The sequence below is a fragment of the Ornithorhynchus anatinus genome, chromosome 13 (genome assembly GCF_004115215.2).
Source record: "Ornithorhynchus anatinus isolate Pmale09 chromosome 13, mOrnAna1.pri.v4, whole genome shotgun sequence".
NCBI lineage: Eukaryota > Metazoa > Chordata > Mammalia > Monotremata > Ornithorhynchidae > Ornithorhynchus > Ornithorhynchus anatinus.
Window position 1 is genome coordinate 41853451 of NC_041740.1, and position 25304 is coordinate 41878754.

The window sequence follows — 25304 nt, forward strand, 5'->3', positions numbered from 1 at the left end:
GGTCCTGGCATCCCGCGCCCTGGCTCCTCCCACTCACCGGCCCCGCCCCAACCACCATCCGCAATTAGTATTCACAATTTCATCCGGGGCCTGAAAGACACCAGGCTACCGGACTCGGAGCCTGCCCCGCCTCTCTGGTTCCTGGCCCCTTCCACGTGGCGCCGGGGGGAAGGAGCCGTGAGCCCCGTTCTGCGCAGCGGAGGCCGGGAGCGGGGCCCAGGCCGTTTGGGCCATCTGAGTGGGGACTTCCCTGTCCCCTCCTGTTGACCAAGGCTCCTCTGACCGCCTCCCACCCCCATCCAGGGGCGTGGGCGGGGAGCGGGTTGGGGGTGGGGCCCTGACTCCAGCCCGCGGGCGGAGGAGGCTGTGACAGGCGTCTCTTGGGCGTCTGTAATTCGGCCGCCGCATCGGAGCCGAGGCCCAGGTGGGGCCGGTGGGAAAATAGAGCGGGTTCCTCGAGGTGGGCTGGGGGCCCAGCTAGGACGAGGCTGCTGACCCATTTCACGGAAACGAGAGCCAAAATTGGAGGGGGGTGTTGAATTCTATTCTCTTCCCCGTGCGAAAGATTTAAAGACTTGAGGCCCGGACACGAGGGGGATTGGCCGAGATTGCAGCCGGAAGGATTTCGGCTAGACTGTGGGAAGACATTTTCAGGGTCGAAGAAGGCCGTGGGCGGTGGGCTGGCCAGAGGCGACTGAGGAGCCGAGCTAGGCCACCTTGGGTCTGGGGAGACAGGTGGTGAAACCTCAAGACGAAATGGGTTACAGCGGCTGGGGGCTTGGGTTGGGGTGGGGGATGGATTAGAGGTGACCCCGGCTGCCGCCGCGGGTGGGAGAGGCTGTCGAGGTCACGGGCCCGTCTCGGGCTGTCTATATGAGCCATCGGAATCTGCGGGCCAACCAGCCAGGCCCGATCAGTCTGCGAACCGAGCTGGGGCCGCAGCCCTCTCGCCGTCCACACGAGAGAATGCCCACCCCTGATGAGTGGGGGAGGCAGGGCAGTGGGAGGGTCTCGGAAAGGTCTAGGGACCTTTCCAGGAAGCAGGGCAGCGGGCCATTTGATCCCAGGATCGGATGCTCTTCTGGAGGGAACACGGCCCCCCGACCTCCCCCCCAAACTCAGGCGCGCACACACACACACTCACACGCCTCTCTCCCGCCATCCTCTGTGGGTGGCAGAGGACGGGAAGGTAGGGTCTGCCGCCCGGCAACCCCTCCTCCCCCCCATATCCCCTCCCCCGCCACACTTTTCCCGCCCCTCGGACACAGCTCGTCAACTGGAAAGTCGGGCGGGGTCCCGGGCTCGGCCCCCTTCCCGCTAGGGTCCGTCCCGGCCCCCCTCTTCTGGGGTAAACGGCCCTGAGCCGTGCAGTCCGGGGCCCCGGGTCTGGTGGCGGCACGCAGGCCCAGCCGGAGCCAGGCGGCCGTAACCCGAAACCGGTCGGGTCTGTTTCCCCTGCCGGGCCCCGGCGGCTGGAACCTGCATTCCACACCAGACCTGCGCGGGCCGGCGGGAGCGGAGGCGGCTTCGGCCTGCAGAGGCCCCCGCGCGCGGCCCGGCCCCCTCGGCCTGCCATCGGCGGTTCTGGGTTCGGGTCCAGCCCGCCGCCGCCGGGGGCGGGGCCGGGCGGGGCCGGGGGGAGGGGGCCGGAGGAGGGCCCGGCCCGGGGACCCGAGCCTCCCTGCGCCGCCCGCGGGTTCCCGGGGTCGCGGCCTGCTCCCAGCCGGCAGGACCGGCGAAACCCCCCCGGGGTCCGCGCAGAGAGCGGGGGTCTCTCCGGGCGGCAGAACCGGGTCGGAGCCGCCGCCGGGAGCTTCGGTCCGGCCCCGGCGGACCCGGAAGTAGCAGGGGACAAACCTCTGGACTGCGCGGAGCCCGGCCTCGCCCCCCGTCTCCTCCGGGCCGGGAACCTTGACGAGGCGTTTCCAGGGGTCGCCGAGAAGGCAGCGGAAGCCAGGACCCCCGACTCTGCTCCCCGCCTCCCCCGCGGGGTACCCCCAGAGGAGATCCAGGGCCCCCCCCCCCCCCGCAGCGCGGACATGGAGGGCGGGGGTCCCGGCGCGGAGGCAGGGGAGGCCCCCGAGCCCGGCCTCCAACTGGCTCAGTCCATCCTCAGTAAGTTCGCCCTGAAGTCTCTGTTGGGCCAAGCCCCCGCCGCCGCCCCCGCGGTGTTGAAGACGTTTCGGACCCTGGAGCCAGCGCCGGACCCGCTCCCCGAGCCCCACGACGAGAGTCTAGCCAGCCCGGGGACCGAGCAGGGCAGCGGAGACGGTCGGGCCGGGAAAGGGGAGCCCGCGACCCCCCAGCCTCCCCGAGCCCCGGCCCCGAGGACAAGCGGGGAGGAGGCTGTTCTGGACGGTGAGATTCTGGTCCACCCCACCGGCGACTCCTCCTCCGAGGACGGTGAGGGCGGCGGCCGGGAAGAGAAGAAGGAGGAGGAGAAAAAGGAAGAGGAAGAGGGAAAAGAAGAGGAGGAGGAGAGGGAGAAGGAAGAGAGGGAGAGGGCAGAGGAGGCGGAGGAAGAGAAGAAGGAAGAGCGGGAGGAGGAGGAGGAGGAGGAGGAGGGACTCCATCCCTCCAGCCCCGCGCCGGACTACGCGGATCGGTGTGCGGTGCGGACCGTGCTTCCGGCGGTTCTGGGAAGAAGGGCAGTCCCCGGTGGGAAAGCCGAGGAGGAGACGAGCCCTGCTGTCCCCTCGACGCCTCCTCCCCTGCAGCCCACCCGTCAGCCTCTCAGCGAGGGGAGTCCACGGCGCCCGGAGTCCCACCGTAACGAAGCCGTCCCGGCTCAGGAAGACCCACAGTCGCCCAAAGGGACCGAAGAAGAGGAGAAGGAGGAAGAAAACAGGAGCAGAGACCACCCGGACGCCGAAGAGCCCCCCGAGCCCCCCGCCGGCGACAAGCCCTTTCAACTGCCAGCCTTCTTCAGCGGCCTGCGGGTGCTCAGAAAGGGGGTCCCGGCCGCCCCTGCCCTGGAGACCGCCCCCCTGGCCTGGGCCCCGCGCTCGCCGCCGGGCCAGAGCCCCAGAGCGCCCCCCGAAGCGACCCTGCCCCGGAAGGCTGGGGAGGCCCCTCTCGACCTCAGGGCTCCCACCTTCTTGGAGCAGCTGAGCCACCTGTTGAGCCTCGACGTGCACAAGGCCGAGGCGAAGCAGGAGCCGCGGGACGGGCCGGAGCAGGAGGCGGCGGCGGCCGGAGCGGCCGAGGGTGAGGATGCGGGCAGCTTCCCGGACCCGGGCGACCGGAGAGTGGCCAGTCCCAAGCCCTCGGAGACGGCGCTGGAGGCCTTCAAGGCCCTGTTCACGCGGCCCCCGCGCAGGGGCGCCACCGCCGACGCGGCCGAGCTGGAGGCCATCAAGCTCAAGATGCGGCACGAGAAGGAATCGCTGCGCGCCGTCTTCGAGAGGACCAGGCCGGGGGACTCCCTGACCGACCCCAAGAGCGTATGTGCCCTGAGGGGCGCGAGTTCAGAGACCCCCCCCTCTCCCCCTCCCCGCCAGCCACCTTGCACTGGCCGGGGGGCGGGCGAAGGTCCTGGGACGGGAAGGAGCGGCTCCGAGGGCTCACGGCCCGGGGAGGGACAGCGGCGAGGACGGGCGGAGGCGGGAGGGGGGATGCAGAGATAATAGTTTGGATCACAGGCAATATCAAGTCCTCCGTTAGGGTGACGGGACCCGGATCTCGAGTTCGGGCCCAACCGTGCTTAATGTCAGGGTCGGTCCTGCCCCTCTCTGGCCTGCTTTCTTCGTTCCGGAAGCAGCCACTAAGGCGGCCGTAGGGTTTGGCGAGCAGGCCGGGACAGCCAGAAATGGACAGTACCCTCCCCCCCCCCCCCCGCGGGGCTGAGGCTCGGCCGGCCCGCGCTGGACCTGTCCCCTCCGCGGGCTTGGCAGCCCCAAGGACCCTCCGGCCCCTCGGCCTGGGTTGGGTCGGAGTGGGTGAGTTCCCGAATGGCTTTGAGGTGAGGCGAGGACAGGGCTAGGTGCTGAGCGGACGGTGCGGCCGAACCGCTCTGTGGGTTCGGGGGTGGGTCCACTTACAGTTCCGCAAAAAGCCACTGACACCCCCCATTTCCCGCCCTCCTGCGCCCCTCTCCCGCGCCCCCTCCGCTGCGATGGGCCGGCCTGGCGGCCAAAGGAGAGAGGGTCTCCCTTCTGCTACCAGACGGGAGCCGGGGGCCGCGGGGCTGCCGCCGGAGTTGTGCGGTTTGGGAATCGTTCCCGCACCCCATCCCGAACCCCCTCGTCCCCCCCCCGGCAGGAGCAGAGCCCCTCCGAGCAGGACGATCGGACCCCCGGCCGGCTGCAGGCCGTTTGGCCGCCCCCGAAGGCGAAAGACGAAGACGAGAAGGTGGGGTTGAAGTACACGGAAGCAGGTAACGCGGCCGTCCCTGCCCACCACCCCCGGAGCCCGGAGCCCGGAGCCCGGCGTCCGAGAGCTCTCCAGGAGGAGATCGCGGCGGTTGTGAAGGGTCTCCCCGGCCGCTCCCCAGAAGGGGAGTCGGAGCTCTCGGGCCTGTGGGCTGGGCGGGGGGTGAGGGGAGGAGCAGCTCCTCCCTGGGCGAGGCGGAGGTCCGGCCGGAGTGGCCCGTGGATAGCTGGGTGTCGATGTCGGCTTGCCCCGTTCTCCTTTCTCTGCTCGGCGATGGGAGCAGATTTAGGGCATCGATTATCCGCAGCGGCCACCCGATCCGCCGACGGCGGCTTTTGGCACCAGAAGGGGTGTGGGTGCGGAGGAAGGGGGTCGGGATTTCAGCCGGTCCGGGCCCCACCCGGAGCCTACCAGGGCCCAGACCACAGGCCCGGAGGCTGCCAGCCTTTCTGAGCCGAGAGCGCGACCCCCACCTTCCCTGAGAGGGATCTGGGAGTTTCCCGGGGCCGGCTCGTAAAGCCGGGGGTCACTCTAGATATTCCAAGTTGGTCTCTTGGGGGCACCGGTCGCTGCCGAGGGTCTACTCCAGCAGCGGCCTATGTTGCCCTTCCCTCTCCTCCCCTTCCTACCCCCAGCCACCTCCCTCCTCTGGCCAGGACTAGGCCTGGGCTGCAGGAAGGCCCCACGCCCAGTGAGCCACCGCTCGTCTCTGTATTTAAGCCCTTACTGTGCGTCAAACACTTTCTAAGCGCTGGGGTAGATACAAGTTATTCAGGTCGGACACAGTTCCTGTTCCACATGAGTCTCACAGTCTAAGTAGCAGGGAAAACAGGTATGGAATCTCCATTCTATAATTGAGAAAAATGAGGCACACGATAGTTAAGTGACTGGTCCAAGGTTACAGAGCAGGAGAGTGGCAGAACTGGAATTAGAACTCAGGTCTTCTGACTCCCAGTCCCCAACCCTTATCTGTTTCGCCCTGCTGCTTCTCTCTAGGCCCCATCCAACAGTACTGGCAGAGACTCTTGAGTTATGCTGGCTCTGCCCACTCCAGGGGACGTTGGGGCCATTAAAGTTGGGAGGATATCCTGGCTGTAGCCTCAGTTCCCCCATGTGTTACGAGGAGATACTCTGAGAAAGGATGAGGACAAATTCTTGGGTCCCTGTTGTCACAATCTCCCCGGAGCTCAACACTCTACTCTCTATGCCCTGCCTCTGGCCGCCTATCGAAAACACTGCCTGACTCCTCCTGTACACTACAGACTCAGACACACAAACATAATAATAATAATAATGATAATGTTGGTATTTGTTAAGTGCTTACTATGTGCAGAGCACTGTCCTAAGCGCTGGGGTAGTTACAGGGTAATCAGGTTGTCCCACGTGGGGCTCACAGTCTTCATCCCCATTTTACAGATGAGGTAACTGAGGCACAAAGAAGTGAAGTGACACCCGCAGTCACACAGCTGACAAGTGGCGGAGTCAGGATTCGAACCCATGACCTCTGGCTCCCAAGCCCGGGCTCCACACACACACACACACACAAACACAAACACAAGTGAATGCACACACACACATACACTATGCTGGGCACTGAGGGAAGGGCAGGGAGATGAGCAGACGATCCTAGGGTATGCCATTGTTGGGAACTGATTTCTCTCTTGCTCCTCAGAATACCAGGCCGCTGTCCTGCACTTGAAGAGAGAGCACAAGGACGAGATTGAAGACCTGCAGGTAGGGATCTCAGGACCCTGGGGGTGTGTGTGTATGTCAGGGGAAGCGGGGAGTCATAGCCCCCACACAGCTCCTTCAGTGGGAGTGGGTCCTGAAGACCCCAGGTGAACGGACATCATGGATTGAAAGCTTGTCCCCAAACTTTCTAGGGACATAATAATAATGTTGGTATTTGTTAAGCGCTTACAGTGTGCAGAGCACTGTTCTAAGCGCTGGGGTAGATACAGGGTAACCAGGTTGTCCCACGTGAGGCTCACAGTTAATCCCTATTTTACAGATGAGGTCACTGAGGCACAGAGAAGTTAAGTGACTTGCTCATAGTCACACAGCTGACGAGTGGCAGAGCCGGGAGTCGAACCCATGACCTCTGACTCCAAAGCCCAGGCTCTTTCCATTGAGCCACGCTGCTTCCCTAGGGGTTGGAACAGGAACCGGGAAAAAACGAGGGGCTGAGACCTGTGCCTGGAGGTCTTCCCTCTGCCCGAGAAGTTTCAGCCTGCCTCTAGCCAGGGCTCGCCCTACCCCCAACCTCAGAGCCAAGTCCAGCTGGACAATCCCCACAAGGAGAGGAGCAGGGCCAGAGTGACCGGTGGGAGTGGGGGCAGGGAGGTTTCTTTCCTCACCAGACAGTTGACCCCAGGGAGGGGGCTATAACATTAAGTCCTACCATCTGACTTTTTCTGGGGTTGTGTCTGCTGCTCACGGGCAGATGAGTGTCAGGATCTGTGGCCTGGCACCTGAGTTTGGACACAGTAAAGGGCCTCTCCATGCTGTCTTGCTGCATCTGCCTTGGCTAGATCTCTCTGCCTTGGGGTCACCTTCTTCCTGATTCCTATCCCAACAGTTATTGTCTTTTTTGAAAACTTAGAGACAGGATGTCCCCTGTAGGCAGACAGGATTGGCTGGTATCGGGTGGGGTCTGAGTGGCTGGAGGAAGGGGTTTCCCACTATGGAAAAATCTTCTCACCATATGGGTGAGAACCCTGCCCCAGCGTGTAGTTTGGACTGTCGTGGGTCAGGCTGTGGAGTGAACCGTGAGGATCCGGGCCCAGTGTGTGATTTGGACCATCACGGGTTGGGCTGTGGAGTGGACAGGGAGGATCCAGTCCCAGTGTGTGGTTCGGACTGTCGTGGGTCAGGCTGCGGGGTGGACGGCGAGGATATTGCTCCAGTGTATGGTTCGAGTCATCGCGGGTCGGGTTACAGGGAGGACCACGAGGACCCAGGCCCAGCGTGTGGTTTGGCCATCACAGGTTGTGTGCAGAGGCTGGCGGGCAGAGCCGGGGTTAGAACAGCAGCTCCTGATACTTGGGCTGAGAAGCCTCAGACTGGTTTCTCCCGCCTGGACTCAGCTGCTTCACCTAGAAAATGGGTCTGCAGGACCGAGCTCGTGGCCGTCGGACCGGGCCCGGCCCTGACCCCGGAAACTGACGGCAGGAGGCGTGTTAACCCAACCTAGCTGATCCACCGAGCCTGAACGATGTCAGGCGGGGCCTCAGTGAAATTAGGAGGAGGGTGAGAACAGGTTATAGCAAGAGGAAGCTGCGGAACCCAGGCACGGAATCCGGACGGCGCTGGGCCGAGGCTGCCGGGCTCTGCGCTTGTGCCTGTGGGAGGAAGGCGGTGGCATTGGAGTCGCTGGATGGGTCAGTGCCAGGGTCAACTCCAGGGGTCTGTGAGAGGGGAAGGGGATGTAAATTGTCTTCCCCGGAGCTCTGGGGGTCCCAGATCCAGCTCCCCCCAGTCTGGTCCAGAGGGTCATCAGACCTGGTTGCTGCACAGAACTGCGATTTCTGGGGAAGAAAACGCTCTGTACCCTTCCGCTCCCTCTCCCCGGGGCAGGGTTGACCCCCTCCCCCGCCAGCCCCCCGCCCCTCCGAGACTAAGGCCTCACAGTGCGCTCGCTCTGTGGCCCCTCCGATTTCGACCACTAGGGGGCAGCACGACCCCTTTCTGCCGAGCCTGCCCGGACCTTCATTCAGTAGTATTTATTGAGCGCTTACTGTGTGCAGAGCACTGTACTAAGCGCTTGGAATGTACAAATCGGTTACAGATAGAGACAGTCTCTGCCCTCTGAGGGGCTTACAGTTTAATCGGGGGAGACAGACAGACAAGAACAGTGTCAATAAATAGAATCAAGTGGCAATAGGACCCATTTACCCTGGGCGAAATCAAGCATATTGGGTGGCCTCAGTCCCGGGCTCCAGGCCTAACGGGAATTTTCCTGGATAAGGGCAGGCGGGAGGGGACTAAAACCAAAAGTATTCCTGGCCTGAGAGACGGGGGTCAGTGGCAAAATCCTTTCAGCCCCCCCCTTACATCTTCACCTCTGTACCCCGCGGCCCAGAGGGGAAGCGTAGGAGCCGGAGAGCTGCCTTTGGGCACAGGGGACTAAGTGGCCCCATTTACCTCCCGGGGTCTCCAGAAAGATGGTGAGATCATGGGCGGGCAGCGCCAGGCATCCTCAAGGGATGATTGCGAGGGAGGCTCTGGGAGAGAGGGCCTCTAGTCAGTCAATCAGTCAGGCTTTGGAGAGGCTGTGACAAGAGCCTAGGGTGGTAGGGGGACAGACGCGGGGCACAGTTGGGGAAGGAAGTGTGAAAAGAGCTGGTTTCTGGTGAGGTTGGGGAAGCCCACGGCGTGGGGCGATTCCACCCAACATGACCGAGGACAGGTCAACAGGGCAGACTGGGGTGGGTAGGAGTGAGGTGCCAGTGGGCAGGTGAGCCGGTGACATTTATATAAGGGAACAAGGAACCTGTAAAAGAAGGGAGAAGTTGGCCAGACCCTACTTTTCCCCCATGCCCTCCAGCTTTCCCATTACCATTATTCATGGTAATCACCCAACTGGGAGACTTGAGTAAGGCCCAGGTTCCGTCCAAGCCAGCCATCTAAGCGGGACCCTCTCCCGTCCTCCTGAACGGTCAGCTAGCATTCAATCCACTCCTTTGTGCTTTTTGAAAGGACCAAAGTGACCCAGCCTGATGCGGATGGAGATTTCTCCTCATGCCAAGTGTATCTGTGAGTGTGTCTGTGCGTGCATGTGTGTACGTGTGAGCAGGTGTCCATGCGTGCATTTCTGTGTACTTGAGAGTGCCGGAGTGTGTGTCTATTCGGATGTGTGTGTCTGTGTTTTTGTCAGGTTATGTGTGTGTGGCATGAGCATGCCTAGTTTCATCATCATCGTTGTTACTGTTGTTAGTAGTTGTTTCCACAAAGAACTGTCAGGAGGCCAAACACTGGGCTGAACAGTGGGAAGAGGACCCAAGACAATGAATCAGACCAATCTGCACATCCCATGTCAGGGACTTCTTCTTAAAAGTGGGGAGAGGGACAGACAGATCGAGAAATGACCAGGCAAATTCAATAAAAAGCTCAACTTTATAGTGATGCTTTGTATTCTAAGAAGACACCATTAACAGTGAAGTTCACCTATGAGTGGAGTGTGGTCGAAGAAGCCAATGTGAGATCCACTATCCCGGCCACATTGTGCACATATAATAATAATAATAATAACAATATTCGCTAAGCACTTAGTACGTGCCGAACACTGTAGATACAAAACCATCAGGTGCAACACAGTCCCTGTCCCACATGAAGTTCACAATCTAAGTAGCTAGGTGAATAGATTCTTAATCCCGATTTTACAGTTGAAGAGACTGAGGCACAATGAAGTTAGGTGCCTTTCTCAAGGTCACACAGCAGGTAAGTAATGGACCCGGGATTAGAACTCAGCTCCTCTGACTCCCAGGTCCAATCTCTTCCTACTAGACCCCGCTGCTTCTGAAAAGGTCTTTGTCGTGTTGTTTTACTTAATGTTTGAAGTGCCTGGTGCTGCTTTTTCTTTTCCTCCTTGTCAACAAGTCAACCACAGCAAGAAGAGAAGCCCCCCCCCCCCCTGCTGGGGACCCTTACTCCCACGGGAAGGGGCTTCTCCCAGGTTTGGCCGCGGAAAGAAGGGAAGGGCTGCCCGGCGGAGCCCGGAGTCCCAGAGGCCAGTGCGCATGGGTGTGCCCTTGAGTGTGCGCATGTGTAAGTGTGTGTGTGTGTGTGTGTGTGTGCATGTGACCGCTCATATGTGTGCTCTGAGGCACGTGTGCATGCTTGCATGTGTATATGTGGGTGGGCACATGTGCCCATGTGCCCTGTAGTTCTTGGCCCTGTGACCAGCTGCCTCCAAACCCTTGCTAACCGGCCCCAGGCCACCTGTCTAGACTCCACAGGACTCCCTGCAGGCTGGCATCTGCTGGGCTCCTCATCCCAACGGGCGGCCGTGAGCAGGGCACCCCTGCTGTGGAGCGCGGGGCGGTTCCGGGATGAGCGATCCATCACTTATTCGATCCGTACAGCGGAGGCACCAGTGGGAACCCAGCATCTTTCCCTGCGGGGTCGCTTCCTCCCCGGGGGCAGGACAGGGCAGGGCTGGGACCAAAGCTGTGGCCCTGGGTGGGGCCAGCGGTCCACACTTTCCCTTGAGGGTGCTTTCTGACTCCAAATCCCCTTTGCCTCCGGGTGGGGCGGAGAGGAGGACCTTGGTCCACCTGGCCACATGACCATTTCCACAACCTCTCTCACCTCCCCCCTCCCTGCTCCTCTGCGGCTCTTCTGACTGCGGTCAGAGGGGTGAAGGCTGGCGTCCAGAACAGGAAGTGACTCACCAGCCCCTCGTGGGGTGTATGTTGGGAGGATTGGGAGGGGACCGGGGGTGCGAGTGAAACACTCCAGCGGATCCGGATGTTAAAACGCCCTTGTCCGTTGAAGCCTCCTTCTAGGAGCTGTGGAAAGTAGGGGAAACCCCTGGGCGACAGATGGAGGCGGAAGGTGGTTCTGGCCCCTTCTAGTAACGAACAATCCCCTCGGTTTTGCCCTTGTCCATACCCCAGCCCTCTCCCCCTCCCCCGCCCCCCAGGGCACGGGCTAGGAGCTCCACTCTCCCTGCTGGTTCCCACGGGGTTTTGACTTGGCTCTGTTTTGAAGGGTCCTCTCGTCAATTCATGGATCGACCTATCTGTGTGTCTGTCCGTCCGCGGGTTGGTTCCCTCTGTGGGTCTGTCCGTCTGCAGGTCGACCCGTCTGTGTGTCCTTCGGTCCACAGGTCGCTCCGTCCGTGTGTCCCGTCTGGTCACGGGTCGGTCCATGCGTGTGTCTTTCCGGCTGGCCGTCCCGAGGGTCTGTGAGCTCCTGCTTTTAGACCTCGGCTCCGGTCCAGCGTCCCCTGTGTCCGTGTCGCCCGCAGGCTCAGTTTGAGCTCCGAGCCTTCCGCCTCCGCGGGGAGCACGCGGTGGCCACCGCCCGGCTGGAGGAGACCATCAAGGCGCTGCGCCAGGCCCTGGTGGCACGGCTGGGCGGCAGCGGGGAGCGCAGCCGGGACGTGTGCGTGTCCACCGACGAGGACCAGCCGCCGAAGACGTTCCGCAGCGTCTTCATCCAGACCGACCGGGAGACGTTCCTCAAAGGCCACGACGGGGACGGGGACGGTGGCGGCGGGGGGACGGGCAAGGCCTCACAGCCCCCGCCCAAGAAGCTGACCATCTCCTCTCTGAACCAGCTCTCTCCGCTGGGGGACGCCACGGACCCGGGCTCTGCCCCCCACACCTCGAGCCCCCTGAGGTCGCCCCCGCCACCCCTGACCCCGTACCCCCCAGCTCCACCTCCCCCTCCGGCGCCTCCACTCCCAGCGCCAATTCCAGCACCCCCAGCCCCGGGGCCCCCCCCCCCTCCGCCACCCCCACCACTGACCCTTCCAGCGCCCGGGCCCCCGCCACCGCCCCCACCCCCACCTCTGACCTCTCCAGCCTCGGGGCCCCCACCCCCTCCGCCACCCCCACTGCCATCCATCCCCGCTCCCCCACCCCCGCCCCCGGGAGCCGGACCCCCGCCCCCGCCCCCTCTGGGGTTCTTGTCAGGGGGAGGGGCAGCCTCCCTCCAGGCCCCTCGCAAGCCGGCCATCGAGCCCGGCTGCCCCATGAAGCCTCTGTACTGGACACGGATTCAGCTGGGCGCCGGCAGGTACGGGCGCTGCAGGCTGGTCACAGGCACATCGTGGTGCGGGATCTCGTCGTGGGCATCTGCCGCGGCGGGTGGGGCTGGCGCAAGAGCCAGCTTTGTGGGGACCCCAGACAAGTGTAACCCCCAGCTCCACGGCAACCGCTTCTCCTGCTCCCTTCTCTCCGAGGCTTTCTGAACTATTGCTCTGAACTATGGTGGCTCCCCACGCCCCAACCAGTTCTCCTTCCCCCAACAAACAGCTCTCCTTTCCCCCCGAAACTAGTTCTCTTTTCCCCCCAAACCAGATGTCCTTTCTCCCTAGTCAGCTCTCCTTCTCCTTCTCCTTCTCCCACCCCATCGGGGCCAAATTCAACTCCACAGTAACCTTTAGGAGAGGAAACATGCCCCTTGCAGACAGCGACCAGATTATAGACAGACCTTTAGGCTGTCCTTCGGTCACTGGGGGGAGAGCCGGTGCTGGGTGGTCCACACTGCGTCACTGGGGGAAAGTCAGGGGGTGTTGGACGACCCATGCTGTGTTACCAGAGGAGAGTTAGAGACAAAAGAGGCGAGAGACTGGGGTGTTGGGTGGTCCATGCTGGGTCTCTAAGGAGACAGTCAGGGATGGAGATGGGAGAGTCTGAGGTGTTGGATGAGTAGGTGTTTAGAAGGATAACCACGCGCAGTCTCTCCAAGAGTCCTGATGCCCCTGACAGAGATAAACTCCAGGACAAAGGGGCTTTGGGGTTGCCCCAGTGGGCCTGTGCTCTGGGGCTGAAGCTCTCTCCATCCCAAGTGGCGTGGAGACCCTGAGCCGGGGAAATCATCGGCTGGGAAGCAGTACCTGTCTCACCTCCCTTTCTTGGCTTTGCTCCCCAGCCCTAGGGCGGCCCCCACGCTGTGGGAGACCTTGGAAGAGCCGGATATCCGGGACCCTAGCGAGTTTGAATATCTATTCTCCAAGGACACTGCCCAGCAGAGGAAGAAGCCGCTATCCGAGACCTACGAAAAGAAAAGCAAAGTCAAAAAGGTATTTCCCCATGCACGGGTCATACCCTTGGGAGTTGGGGATTACTGATGGGGGTCCTCCAGATACACGAACCTGTGGTACCTTAACGGCCCGGGAGAAGCCCCCCCCCCCGCCCCCCCGGCACTGGCCCAGGAAGCTTGACCTCCAGGGCCAACTATCGGGACAACTCCTGCCTCCCTTAGCTCCCTCAGGGTCCCTTACACCACCTCAGTGCTGGCCAGGAGCCCCAGGGCCACCGCCTCCTCCTTGACCCTAGTCAAAGCTTCCACAGTTGAGCTCCCAGGTGGCTCAGCGGAAAGATGGTTTGGTCTGGCCTTGGTATCCAAACAGCTGATGACAGAACTGTCCGATCACTGGACACAGCCCCAGCAGGGCCAGGCCGCAATTCAGCCCAGCCCTGGGCATTCCCCTATGATGGGCACTGACTGCCCAGGTTCTGATGCCCACCGGGCTGACCCGTGCTACTGTCTCTGTCCAGATCACCAAGCTGCTGGCAGGCAAGCGCTCTCAGGCCGTAGGCATCCTGATCTCCAGTCTGCACCTCGAGATGAAGGACATTCAGCAGGGTGTGTCCGGGGTGGGCTGGGGTGGGTGGGCTGGGGGAGGGATCCCCGTGAAGCCAATGGGGGAAGCCTGGGGGTGGAGGAGACTCGAGCAAGCAGAGCTGGCCAGATCAAGGGGTGGAGGATAAGCAGTGTCTCATCCTTATCTTCCCGAACCCCACCCCCCGCCCCAACCCCTCGGCAGCTATCTTCCAGGTGGACGACTCAGTGGTGGATCTGGAGACGCTGGAAGCCCTGTATGAGAATGTGAGTGCCCGTCTCTGCTGCACCAGGGTGGGCTGGAGCGGAGCAATTTGGCAGCTGCAATAGGCCGAGGGCCGGAGGCAGGGCCTGCACCCCAGATCTGAGTTGTGCTCTGTTCCCAGGGTTGCTAAAGCATCTATCTCACTGGCAGCCCTCATCTCACTGGGAAAATGAACAGACTGCTTTGCCACCTCAGCATTTCTCCCTGCCCCAGAGCCTCCCCCTGAGCCTTCCTGCCACCCTACCATCTGCCCCTGCCTCCCTCTGCTGTCCCGGCTTCTCCCCAGACGTTGGTCTCTAGCCATGACCACAGCCCCCCTCACCTCTGGCTTTCTGCTGCTGAGCAGCGCGCCCAGCAGGATGAACTGATCCGAATCCAGAAACATTATGAGACGGCGAAGGAGGAGGAGGTGAAGCTGCTGGACAAGCCGGAACAGTAAGGACCCTTGAGGCTCTCCTTGCCTCTAAACATATTAACAATAATAATAATAAATAAGCCTAGAGAGAACCACATGGCCTAGTGGAAAGAGTACGGGCCGGGGAGTGAGAGGACCTGGGTTGTAATTCTGCCTCTGCTAATTGCTTACTGCATCACCTTGGGCAATTCACTTAACTTCTCTGTGCCTCAGTATCCTCAACTGTAAAATGGGCGTTCAATGCCTTTTCTCCCTCCTATTTAGATTGTGAGTCCCTTGGGGGACAGGACTGTGTCCATTCTGATGAATTTGTTTCTACCACAGGACTTGGAAGACTGATTGACAAGTAAATGCTTAACAAGTTCAATAATAATAATGTGTGAAACACTTATTATGGGCCAAGCACTGTACTAAGCACTGGGGTAGATATAAGATAATCGGATCTGATGCGATCACTGACTCTCACTGCGCTCATAGTCTAAGTAGGAGGGAAAACAAATACTGAATCTCTATTTTACAGATAAGTAGAGTGATGCATAGAAAAGTTAAGTGACTTGCTTATGGTCACACAGCAGGCAAATGGCAGACTAACTCAGGGAGGGGTTACCCACTGCCCCAATTCCCTCCCTCTGGCCGCTATGAAGGGGCTGGAGCACTGAGCCTTTGCCAGCCTGAATCCCCAGTGTCTGTCCCAGACTGCTTGCTTCAGCCCTGTTTCACCCCTCTTTTCTGGACTCGGGGTTGGGGAGAACACCTAAAGGAGGAGGTGGCTTCACCCCCTGTGAAGGGGAGAAGGGACATTGGGCAGAGGAGAAGTCATGTCCCCATCAAAAGGCCCTCAGTCCAGGCTGGAAGGGGTTGGAGGCCAGGGTTGGGGGGGCAAGAGGTCCCGGGGCTCCAGGCTCTGGAGTGAATAGAATGCCTGAGGGATGAGGGTCATTCTGGGAAGCCTGATCCTGAAGCAGCGTTTGAAGGAAGGGCATTGCAGAAGGTGGGTCTGAAGGCCTGGGCCTGTGCCCTCTGGACTGTGCCCCCTCCCTCCTGACACTGCTCTGAGCTGCCTATCCTCAGGCATGTCTTATCCCAAAGCACCTGGGAGCACTCGTGACATTTACTGACGCCTGTTACCCTGGGGGAGACTCTGGGAGTCCATATCAGAATGGGGACCACCCCCAGCCTCCAACCCACCCAGTAAATCAGCCTGGAGTGTCATCCTCCCTGCCACAAATGGCTCACCGTGCATAAGACTAGGGTATCTCCTACCAACAACTTTCCACTGAGACAACCTGGAGTTCTCCACTGCTTCCGACCCTCACAATGAATCAGATTGGTGTTCTCCACCACCTACCCCAACAGTAAATCAAACTGGAGTGTCTCCTTTAAAACCTAGGCAGGGCAGTGAGCAGGAAGCTCTAAGGTGGCAGCTGGTGGAAGGTCGGGTCCTGCAATGCGTTCTGGGACCTGTAGTTCCTGTCAGGCTCAGAGCCTGGAGTCAGGATCGATCCGTTTGTCCCCACAGGTTTCTTTACGAGTTGGCCCAGATCCCAAACTTTGCTGAGCGCGCCCAGTGCATCATCTTCCGCTCCGTCTTCTCCGAGGGCATCGGTGCTGTGCATCGTAAAGTGGAGATCGTCACGCGGGCATCTAAGGTGGGTCGGCCGGGCAAAGAGGTGCCCAATCACTTCCCTCAGACGCTGACTCCAGGGAACCATGGCAGCTCTGCCCAGAGGCAGTGGGGTGGACCAGATTACCTCTGGAGGGTCCATCTGGCCTTTAGGAGTCAGGGCTTGATTGAGTGTTTTAATCCGTTCTGGGTCCCTGGGGAAATGGGTCAGAAAGACAGCCCTACCCTTGGGAGGCTGCTAATCCAGCAGGAGAGATGGGACAGATGGAGAGTCCCATCCTCAGGGAGCCCACAGTCTGGCAGGAGAGTTGGGACAAACTGACAGCCCTGTCCTCTGGGAACTTCTGGACTGTGAGGGAGACAAAGTCCCCCGAGTGGCCATCTACCCTCAACTGGCCTCTTCGCCACTGCCACGTACCCCTTTTGCCAGTGTCAAGCCAGGGGAGGTGGGGAATCTAGGCGGTGAGCCAGCTCGGGGAGGGGGGAGAAGTTGACCATGTCTCCTGGATGCCACTGGGCCCCGGTACAGGGCTTGCTGGACATGCAGAGTGTGAGGGACATCCTTGGCCTAATCCTGGCCTTCGGCAACTACATGAATGGGGGAAACCGGACCCGGGGCCAGGCCGACGGCTTCAGTTTGGAGATCCTCCCCAAGCTCAAGGACGTCAAGAGTCGGGTGAGGCCCGTGAGCCCCATCACCTGCATCCCTGGGGATCCCACCCTCTGTCCCTGACCCCCATGTCCCTATGACCCCTCCCCCCATATCTGTGTCCTCACATCCTGGCACCCTGCCCCCAGCAACTCCCAAAACGTTCATCTCAGCAGGCGGTTTCTTATGGGAGCTCAGCGCCAGGTCCCCCTCCCCCTCCTGCTTGGACCCACCTTCCCTCCTGGGGGCTGTGGAAACCCTAGCCAGATTCCACAGGCCCCTCTCAATAGGTTCCTGTGCCCCAACTCAATAGGGGCAGCTCTGACTCACCCCAAAGAGGGTTTTCACATTTATCCCATCCCATAGGATAATGGGATCAATCTGGTGGACTACGTTGTGACCTATTACCTCCGGCACTACGATGAGGTGAGTGGCCCCCAGTGCTGGTGTGATCTAGGCCTTGGGACTCAGGAAGCACAATTTCCCAGACCTTCATGGGGTCCCACCCCCCGGTTCACAGACAGTGGCTGTCTTTCAGGAGGCGGGAACCGACAAGAGCGTTTTTCCGCTCCCTGACCCCCAGGAGCTCTTCCTGGCAGCCCAGGTCAAGTTTGAAGATCTCCTGAAAGACTTGAGGAAGCTGAAGAGGCAGCTGGAAGGTAAGGAAGGTCTCCATTGGCCTCTGGCTGCTAGAAAGCGCAGCAGCCCCACCTGGGAGTGGTCTCCTGCTTCACTCTATAAGGTGGTCAGTCAGGATGTCGGCCCATCCGTTGGTCTGTTGGTCAGTCACTCCGTCAGCATATGCATCTTGGTAAGCCCTCTGCAATCAATCAATTGTATTTATTGAGAACTTACTGTGAGCACAGCATTGTACTAAGCGCTTGGGAGAGTACAATATAAAGTGGTCGTTGAAGCACTAACCCTTTATAAACTGTATCTCTGATCTTGACTTCACTTTCATCCATCCAATTTTGTCTGCTGGCTGCCCCTCAGCCTCAGGGGCAGGGACTGTCTGCTAGACCACATACAACAAAATGCCCAGCTGTTGGTCTCCCCAGCCGAGGCCTTTGGGGTTTCCTGCAGGAATGCCCAATCGTTGTTCTCCTCGGACGAAGTAGGTGAGGTTTTCTGTAGAGACACCCAGTCGATGGTCTCGTGGTGGAGGCAAGTGAGATTTCCTCTAGAAGTGCCAATTCATTGGTTCCTTGGTGGAGCCTGCGAGGTTTCTTGCCCAGATAAGTCTGTTTCAGCCATGCCAGGAAACTCTTTTCGGGTGTATTTCTTCTCCAGTGGTTTGGAGTTCATTCTCTTGGATGTTTTTGGTTTGTGTTGGGTGGATCAGGAGCCAAAGCAGGGAAGATGTCAAGTGATGGTCAGCCTGGCAGTTTCAATATGTTCAATCCTAAGGTTTCCAGTCCTTTGGCGCATCCCTCATTTCTAGTTGTCATCCGGGTGGTAGGTAGTTCATGGAGCAGAGACGATCGAAGTGGCTTATTCTGCGTTCCCAGTCCTTGAGGACAAGTCAGATCCGTTAGTCTTTGTGTGGGTGAAGAACCGGCGGTGGGCCAGACTCCCCGACCACTGCAGCCTTGGGGAGCTGCATAAATATTGGCCTCAACACTGGTGCCAGGTGGCTGGGCGGCATGGAGGGGGCTTGATGAGAGCAGGGAGTGCGTGCAGGGGTAGAGTCTGGCAAGCTGGGCAGCCAGGGAGCGGGTGTGAGGCGGTGAAGGGTTTCAGCTCAGAACATTTTTACTTTAAGGCATAAAATAAACAAGTTCTAAAATGTTTATTGTAAAAGGGGTCGGGGGCTCTCAAATAGCCTGGCTCCGGGACAGGAGTCGGAGGTCAGTTCCCGGGGAGGCGGCAGTGGCGGCCAGGCCGGGAGATTTCTGTGTCGGGTGGAATGCATGTGGGGGTCAGGGCGCCGGGGCCCCAGGAGTTCTCGTGGGGAGAGGGACTCGGATCTTTTGAAAAACAAGAACAGGCCTCTGTGACCGCCACTTGCCAGCTCTGGGAGAGTGAGCCCCCGAGGGTGGGTTGCTGCAGCTGGCCAGATCAGGGCAGGAGACACCACCAGCCACCACTGACCTTGTTCTGGATGCCGGGCTGGAGGGCCCAGGGGTGGTCCCATGGGGGTAGGGTGAGAGCGCTCTGCCTCCCTCCTCTCCCTTCCCTGGTGCCAAAACCCAACCTCATTAAGTCTTAGCCTTTTCTCAGCAGGAAGTGGGGAAAGGGCTAAGGGGAAAGGTCTGTAGGGGCCCTCCTGGGATTTAGCCATCTCCCCTCATCTCCCGCACTGATCATCTCCCGAACAGGGTGGCCTCTTCTGGCAAGGTCAGTGTCCTGTCCGTGATCTCCCCGTAGCTAGCCCCAAAGGCACATGGAGAAAGCCGCTGCCCTCACTCCCTCCACCCCCTCCTGTCCACCAGGCCTGACCATCCCTTCGGAGAAAGGCTCCTTGAGAGAGGGGGCGATTTTCACACATACTGCGAGGTGGGCCAGGGGTAGGGGGGTTTATGACCGTCATTAAAGTGGCGAAGCTGTGGGCCAGACCCCAGCCCGCGGCCAAAACGAGACCAGATGTGACCGGCGAGTGGCTCAAAGTGGCTGGCCAGGACCCCGGGCCGCGGCTGCGGCACTTCAGATGTCCAGAGGTGGAGGAATAGCATCCACTGGGGGCTCCCTGCACTGCCGGACTTGGGTGGGTGGGGCCAGCGGCCACCCAGAGGACGCTACTGCCCCGGGGAGTGGGGGACCTTTGCCCTCGGGCTCTGCCATTTTGATAGGGAGTCAGGACACACTCGTGCACACACACACACGCACACGCACGCACACACACACACACACGTCACTTTAGCATTCAGCTCAAGATCTGATACTGTATAGAATCTGTGCCACTAAGTTGAATTATTTTTAGTGTCTATTATAGAGATCCTGTAGGGAATCTCCAGACCCAGATAAATACGCTGTCTCCCTTATCCCCTTTCTCTTTCTCTCTGTTTCCGCCCCCCCACTTCCTTCAAGCATTTAGAACAGTGTATTGCACCAGTGGGCCCTCAATAGATGCTCTCCCTACCACTTCTCTCTCCTGCCTCATTTTTAAAATGGTATTTGTTAAGCGTTTACTATGTGTCAAGCACTGTGCTAAGCGCTGAGCACTGTGCTAAGCGCAGATCACTTTTCTAAGCTCATTCCTTTGCTCCCTCTCTCGGACCCTCCATCCTTCATCAAGGCTTCTGGTCAGTTAGTCCTGAGGGGATCTCTGCGCCAGTCATCCCACTCTCTAACCAGCCCCACTTCCTCCCTGCAAGCCCCACCCTGCCCCCCGACCTGCTTGGTGGAAATGGATTTGACCCCCAACTCCCTCATCCTCTGGAAGGGCAAAGGGAGACTGAGGGTGGGGGTGGAGTGGAACTGGGGTGAGACCCAATCCGAGGACCTTCCCCCCTCCACGCGTCCCTCTGCCCCAACCCCCCCCTAGCTGGACCCTCTGGGCGAGGCAGCGCAGCGGTGGCAGCCAAGGGGATTAGCGGATTAGCATTGCTCCGGCCATTTCTCCTCGGAAACTCTGACGCTCTGACGGGAGCCATCTGTCTGCTGGCGGCCAGTGGGGGTGTTGAGTGTCTTGGGCACACGAACCAGAGAAAACCGCCCTGGTTCTCTGAGTCCATCCGAAACAAAGCAGGCCGGGGGTGGGGACACGGCCGGGGCTGCGAGAACTTCCCCGAGAGTGAGAGACGCAGAGGCTCAGAGGAAGTTTACATTTCAGTCTGTAGTGACCTCCGAGGTATGGTGGTTTTATTGTCATTGTCGCTAAATTCAGTGGTACTCCCGAGGCCTCAAACAACTCAGCCCAAGGGGCCCAGGATCATGGACTACGGACTACCCAGGCCAGGGGGCCAGGGATTTTTAACCAGCAGCATGACCTACTGGAGAGAGCAACAGACCTGGGTGTCACAGGTCTTGGGTCCCAATCCCACCTCTGCCAGTTTCCAGCTGTATGACCTTGAGCAAGTGATTTAACTTCTCAGTGCCTCAGTTTTGTCATCTGTAAAATGAGAATTTAGTGTCTGTTTTGCCCCCTAAAGCCTGGGCTTCGGAGTCAGGGGTTATGGGTTCGACTCCCGGTTCTGCCACTTGTCAGCTGTGTGACTGTGGGCGAGTCACTTAACTTCTCTGTGCCTCAGTTACCTCATCTGTAAAATGGGGATTAACTGTGAGCCTCACGTGGGACAACCTGATTACCTGTACCTACCCCAGCGCTTAGAACAGTGCTCTGCACATAGTAAGCGCTTAACAAATACCAACATTATTATTATAAAGGACAGGGACTGTGCCAGACCTGATAAACATGTATGTACCCCAGCGCTTAGCACAGTGCTTGACCAATACCATAATAACGATGGTGGTAATAAATCGATCAGTGGTATTTATTGAGCTCCTTCTGTGTGCAGAACAGTGTACTAAGCGTCTGGGAAAGTCCAAAAGAGTTAGTAGACATGTTCCCTGTCTTCCAGGACCTTGTTGTGTAGAAGGAAGTTGGCCGTTTGAGCAGGAAGTGATTGCGGATAGACTCTGCCCTACTCAGTACTGGTGGTTCAGGGGCCTCGGGCAGCCGGGGTTCAGCGTGGAAACGGGCCCTCAAGCCCCCGGGGAAAACTCTTTGGTGTTGGTGTTGGCCGCTTCGCCTCTGTACTAAGCACTTCGGGTAGTACAATATGACAGAGTTGATAGTCACGTTCCCTGCCCACAGTCAGCTTACCGTCTGGAGGGGGAGACAGACATTAATAGAAATTACGGATCTATACATAAAGGTTGTTGGGCTGACGAAGAGGTGCAAAAAGGGAGCAGATGCATGTGCAGGGCATGGCGGGAGACAGGACGGTGGCCTAAGCGCTATTGCGCAGCCACCCAGAGGGAAAGACGCACTGTGAATTTTCTGAATTTGCCCAACTCCCGCGAAGGAGACAAGTCCTGCGTTAACGCTGGAAGCTCAGCGGGAAGATCCCTTCGGCTTCCGGGAGCGTGGGACCGGGGGAGCCGGTCGCTAGCGTTTCGCCAGGTTGGCCGTTTTGTCCCCGGGCCCTCCTTGTCCCCTCCCTTCCTGGGATGATAAGGGCTCTCCGGGGTCGGACCGCCTGCCGAGCCAGAAGCTGAAACCGGATGGGTCGCGGGCGACCCGTGCCGCTCTGAGCGGGTTGTGGTTGTGTATATTTGTGTGTATTCTTTATTACTGTATTTTATTAATGATGTGTATATATCTATGATATATACATATATCATATATGATATATATATATGATATTTATCTTGATGGTGCTGATGCCTGACTACTGGTTTTGTTTTGTTGTCTGTCCCCCCTTTTGGACTGTGAGTCAGTTGTTGGACAGGGAATGTCTCTATCTGTTGCCGAATTGCACATTCCAAGCGCTTAGTACAGTGCTCTGCACACAGTAAGCGCTCAATAAAGACGATTGAATGAATGAATGGTTGGCTTGCACTGCGGAATAAGTTTACCGGCCCCAGGGGGTTTGGGGCCAGCCTAAGGACAGAGATTTTGGACAGTCCCTGCGGGGAGAGTCAGGGGTGTTGGGTGGTCTGTGCTGGGTCACTGGAGGCGAGTCAGGGATGGAGAGGGAAAAGTTGGGGGTGTCAGATGGTCTGTGCAGGGTCACTGAGGGAGAAACAGGGATGGACAGGGGAGATTCAGGGGTGTTGGACAGGCCATGCTGGGTCACTGGGAGAGAGTGAGGGACGGGGAGGGGGAAAGTCAGGGGAAAGAAAGTTCATCCCTAACCATGAAGATGAAGGTCTAGGAATGCAAAAACCCTCAACTTCCGTCACATGTTCGGCTCAGGTCGGCCCCAGGTGTGCTCTCTTGAGGGGAGGACCCTCCCGGCCCCGGGGCCCGCGGGAAAAGAGAAGGACAGGTGGGATGGCCGGGAGGCTGACAGCTCCGTGACGCCGAACTTCTCCCCTCAGACAGCCAGAAGCAGATGGCCGTGGTGTGCAAGGAGTCCCCGGCGGAATATCTGCAGCCCTTCAAAGACAAGTTGGAGGAGTTTTTCCAAAAAGGTAACAGTTTCTCGGACTGTCCGGGGCCGGCCGCCCGGGCCGACGCTCCGGGAGAGAGACGGACCAGGGCCTTGCCTCTACCCTGCCCCCAGAAAGCCGCGCCGGGGTGGGGGTCCGCGGGAGATCGACGACGCCCTGCTGGTCTGGGGTCTCCCGTAGCTCGGACCCACCCGGAGCCCCGGGACCGAAGCAGGGGAGGGACGCGTGAGGGATCTCTGGCGGCCGGGAAGTCGGAGAAAACGCTAAACCACGCTCTGCTCCACCTGAGGGCCTGCAGGTTCTGGCCCGGGGATTCGGGGCGCTCCGGTTGCGCATTCCGCGTGTCGGAATAAGAATAATAATTAAGCGGCGTCCCCACTGCTCTCCGCATTCGCCGCCCCGAAATGAGGCCTGAAGAAAGGGGGAGCGATGGGGCCGTCAGCGGCTAGTGAAAGTCCGGTCGCTCTGTGGTCAGTGCCTCCGCACTCCCACCTGCCACGACCCCTCCGTGTCAGGGATGGCAGGGTTTCGGGAGGCGATCCTGGAGGCCGGAGAGGGGGCGCAGGCACGGACACGGGTGGGTTAGAGTGGGCAAGGCTTGGAGGGAGCGCCGACGTCGGGGTGTGGGTGGGGGGCCGGAGGGGGCGTGGAGAGGCCGCCTCGCTCTGGAAGTCTTGGGCAATCGCCTTCTTGGCGCCTGAGTCACAGGAACGGGAATCAGGTTGATTCCCCGTTCGCAGGGCGGCTGCGGCGATCGCGCCACCCGTCCGTGGGCTTTCATTTTCCCGCGTCAAATCGTATCCTGGGCCGCCCCCCAGCGCGGCGGCGGCGCCTTCAGCTGCGTCTGGGCGACGTTTAACGGCCCCTCGTGGCCTCGTCGAGGCGGGGCCGGGGCCGGGGCCGGGGCCGGGCCGGGGCCGGGGGCGGGCCGGGCCGGGGCCGGGGGCGGGACCCCGCCTCTAAGATCGTTTCCAGACCCCGGCGCAGGTCCCGTGAATGTCCGCGCCGGCCGCCTGCTCGCCTGCCCGCCCAGGGCCCCTCCCCCCCGAGCCCGCCGCCCCTCAGGCTCCGCGACGCTCTGGGTTTCCCACCGTCACATCAAACGGGCTCGTAACAGCGCGGCCCTGGGAAGTGTGATGAGCGCATTAAAGTCCCCATAAAGCTAGCGGGGAGGCTGCCGCCGGCCTGATTGGACCCGCGCTCTGCCCCTTGTAGGTGGTCCGGCCCGGACGGTTAATTGGCCGTCGGGCTTTCCAGCTGGGGGGGTGGGGGGGGGAGGGGGAGGAGGGGGCGAGGACGAGGGCGTCGGACTCTGCCTGCCTTCGGGTTGGAGGTGTGAGCTCTCCCTCGCCGCCCACAAGGCCGGGGCTCGTCGCCGATGGGTCCCGCTGGTTCCGAGGAGCCCCGGGCGACGGCAGGACCCCACTCGTGGCCGCGGAGCGGAGAACTAAGCTCACAACTACAGGACCAGAGCGTGCTTGGACAGAAAATACCCCCAGCCCCTTAAACACCCCCGCGAGCCGCTCGCCCTCATCCTTCTTGGGTGATGTGGACATTACTACTACTAATAGTAATGGTATTTGTTAAGCACTTACCATGTACAAAGCACTGCACTAAAAGCTGGGGTAGACACAAGCAAATCAGGTTGGATCTGTCCCTCGAACCCATGACCTTCTGACTCCCAGACCCGTGCTCTATCCACTACGCCATGCTGTTTCTCAGGCCATACTGCTTCTCATTAGAGCGGCCTGGGCCATGGAGGCATCAGTCCCCAGCGACCCCCACACGGCCCCTGGCTTGTCTAGCTCAGTACTCTGCCTCTAGAAGGAGGCCCCAAAACGTTTGGAGGAACCGAGTGCCGGTTGCCCTCCTGGACCAACCAACACCCCTGGTTCTTTCCCCTCCCTACTTCTTCCCCAGTGACCCAACATGGTCCATCTATCACCCCTGATTCTCCCCTTTCCATCCCTGACTCTTCCTCAGTGACCAGCACGGACCATCCAACCTCCCGACTCTCCCCTCTCCATCCCCGACTCTGCCCCAGTGACCCAGCAAGGACCATCCAATAGTCCCAACTCAACCCTGGTGATCCCTGATTCTTTTCTAGTGATCCAGTGTGGGCTGTTTAATCCACCCCACCCCCTTTCCCAAACCCCTCGGTCTGTGTCTTTCTATCCACCCCCTGCTCCCAACCCAGCTCCAGTACTATCTCAGCGGGATGTCTTCACGGGCACCTTTCTGTTGCTCGGCCCTGCTGCTTGGAGACTGTTGGCAGAGTCTTCTATTGTGTGGGCGAGGTGGACGGGGGAAGGGGGGGCCGGACAGTCTGACCGGTCCCGCGACCACTCTCATTCCTTGACCTGCGCCAGCCCCGAACTGTGCCCACCAGTCCCGAGCTGCCCTCCCCGGCCCCCACCCCCTTGCCCCCTCGCCCAGCTGTGGTGTTCAGTTTTCCCATGACCGAGTCGCCTCCTTTTCCCACAAAGAGAAAAGGGAAAACATTTTTCCTCCCCTCAGTCTGGGCGGCCCGAATCTCCAGAGGCCGTGCCTGGAGCGAGGGGGCCAGGGGGCCAGGGGACGAGGGGGCAAGGGCCCGCAGGAGGACGTGGGCTGAGCTCTCGGCCTCTGA

General features: G+C 60.1%; 1 protein-coding gene across 1 annotated transcript in view; it reads left to right on the forward strand.

The window, feature by feature from the left end:
• The window catches only part of FMN1 (formin 1), a 39495-nt gene that overhangs the window by 8701 nt on the left and 5490 nt on the right, over window positions 1-25304 (forward strand). The window contains exons 3-18 of the mRNA XM_039913864.1: window positions 1372-1540; window positions 1762-1991; window positions 2106-2403; window positions 2524-3443; window positions 4261-4375; window positions 6044-6105; window positions 11342-12114; window positions 12973-13123; window positions 13602-13689; window positions 13871-13932; window positions 14277-14365; window positions 15865-15994; window positions 16499-16645; window positions 16985-17044; window positions 17157-17277; window positions 22604-22696. Coding sequence (XP_039769798.1) covers window positions 1372-1540; window positions 1762-1991; window positions 2106-2403; window positions 2524-3443; window positions 4261-4375; window positions 6044-6105; window positions 11342-12114; window positions 12973-13123; window positions 13602-13689; window positions 13871-13932; window positions 14277-14365; window positions 15865-15994; window positions 16499-16645; window positions 16985-17044; window positions 17157-17277; window positions 22604-22696 — 3508 coding nt within the window. The remainder of the gene's footprint in view (window positions 1-1371; window positions 1541-1761; window positions 1992-2105; window positions 2404-2523; window positions 3444-4260; window positions 4376-6043; window positions 6106-11341; window positions 12115-12972; window positions 13124-13601; window positions 13690-13870; window positions 13933-14276; window positions 14366-15864; window positions 15995-16498; window positions 16646-16984; window positions 17045-17156; window positions 17278-22603; window positions 22697-25304) is intronic.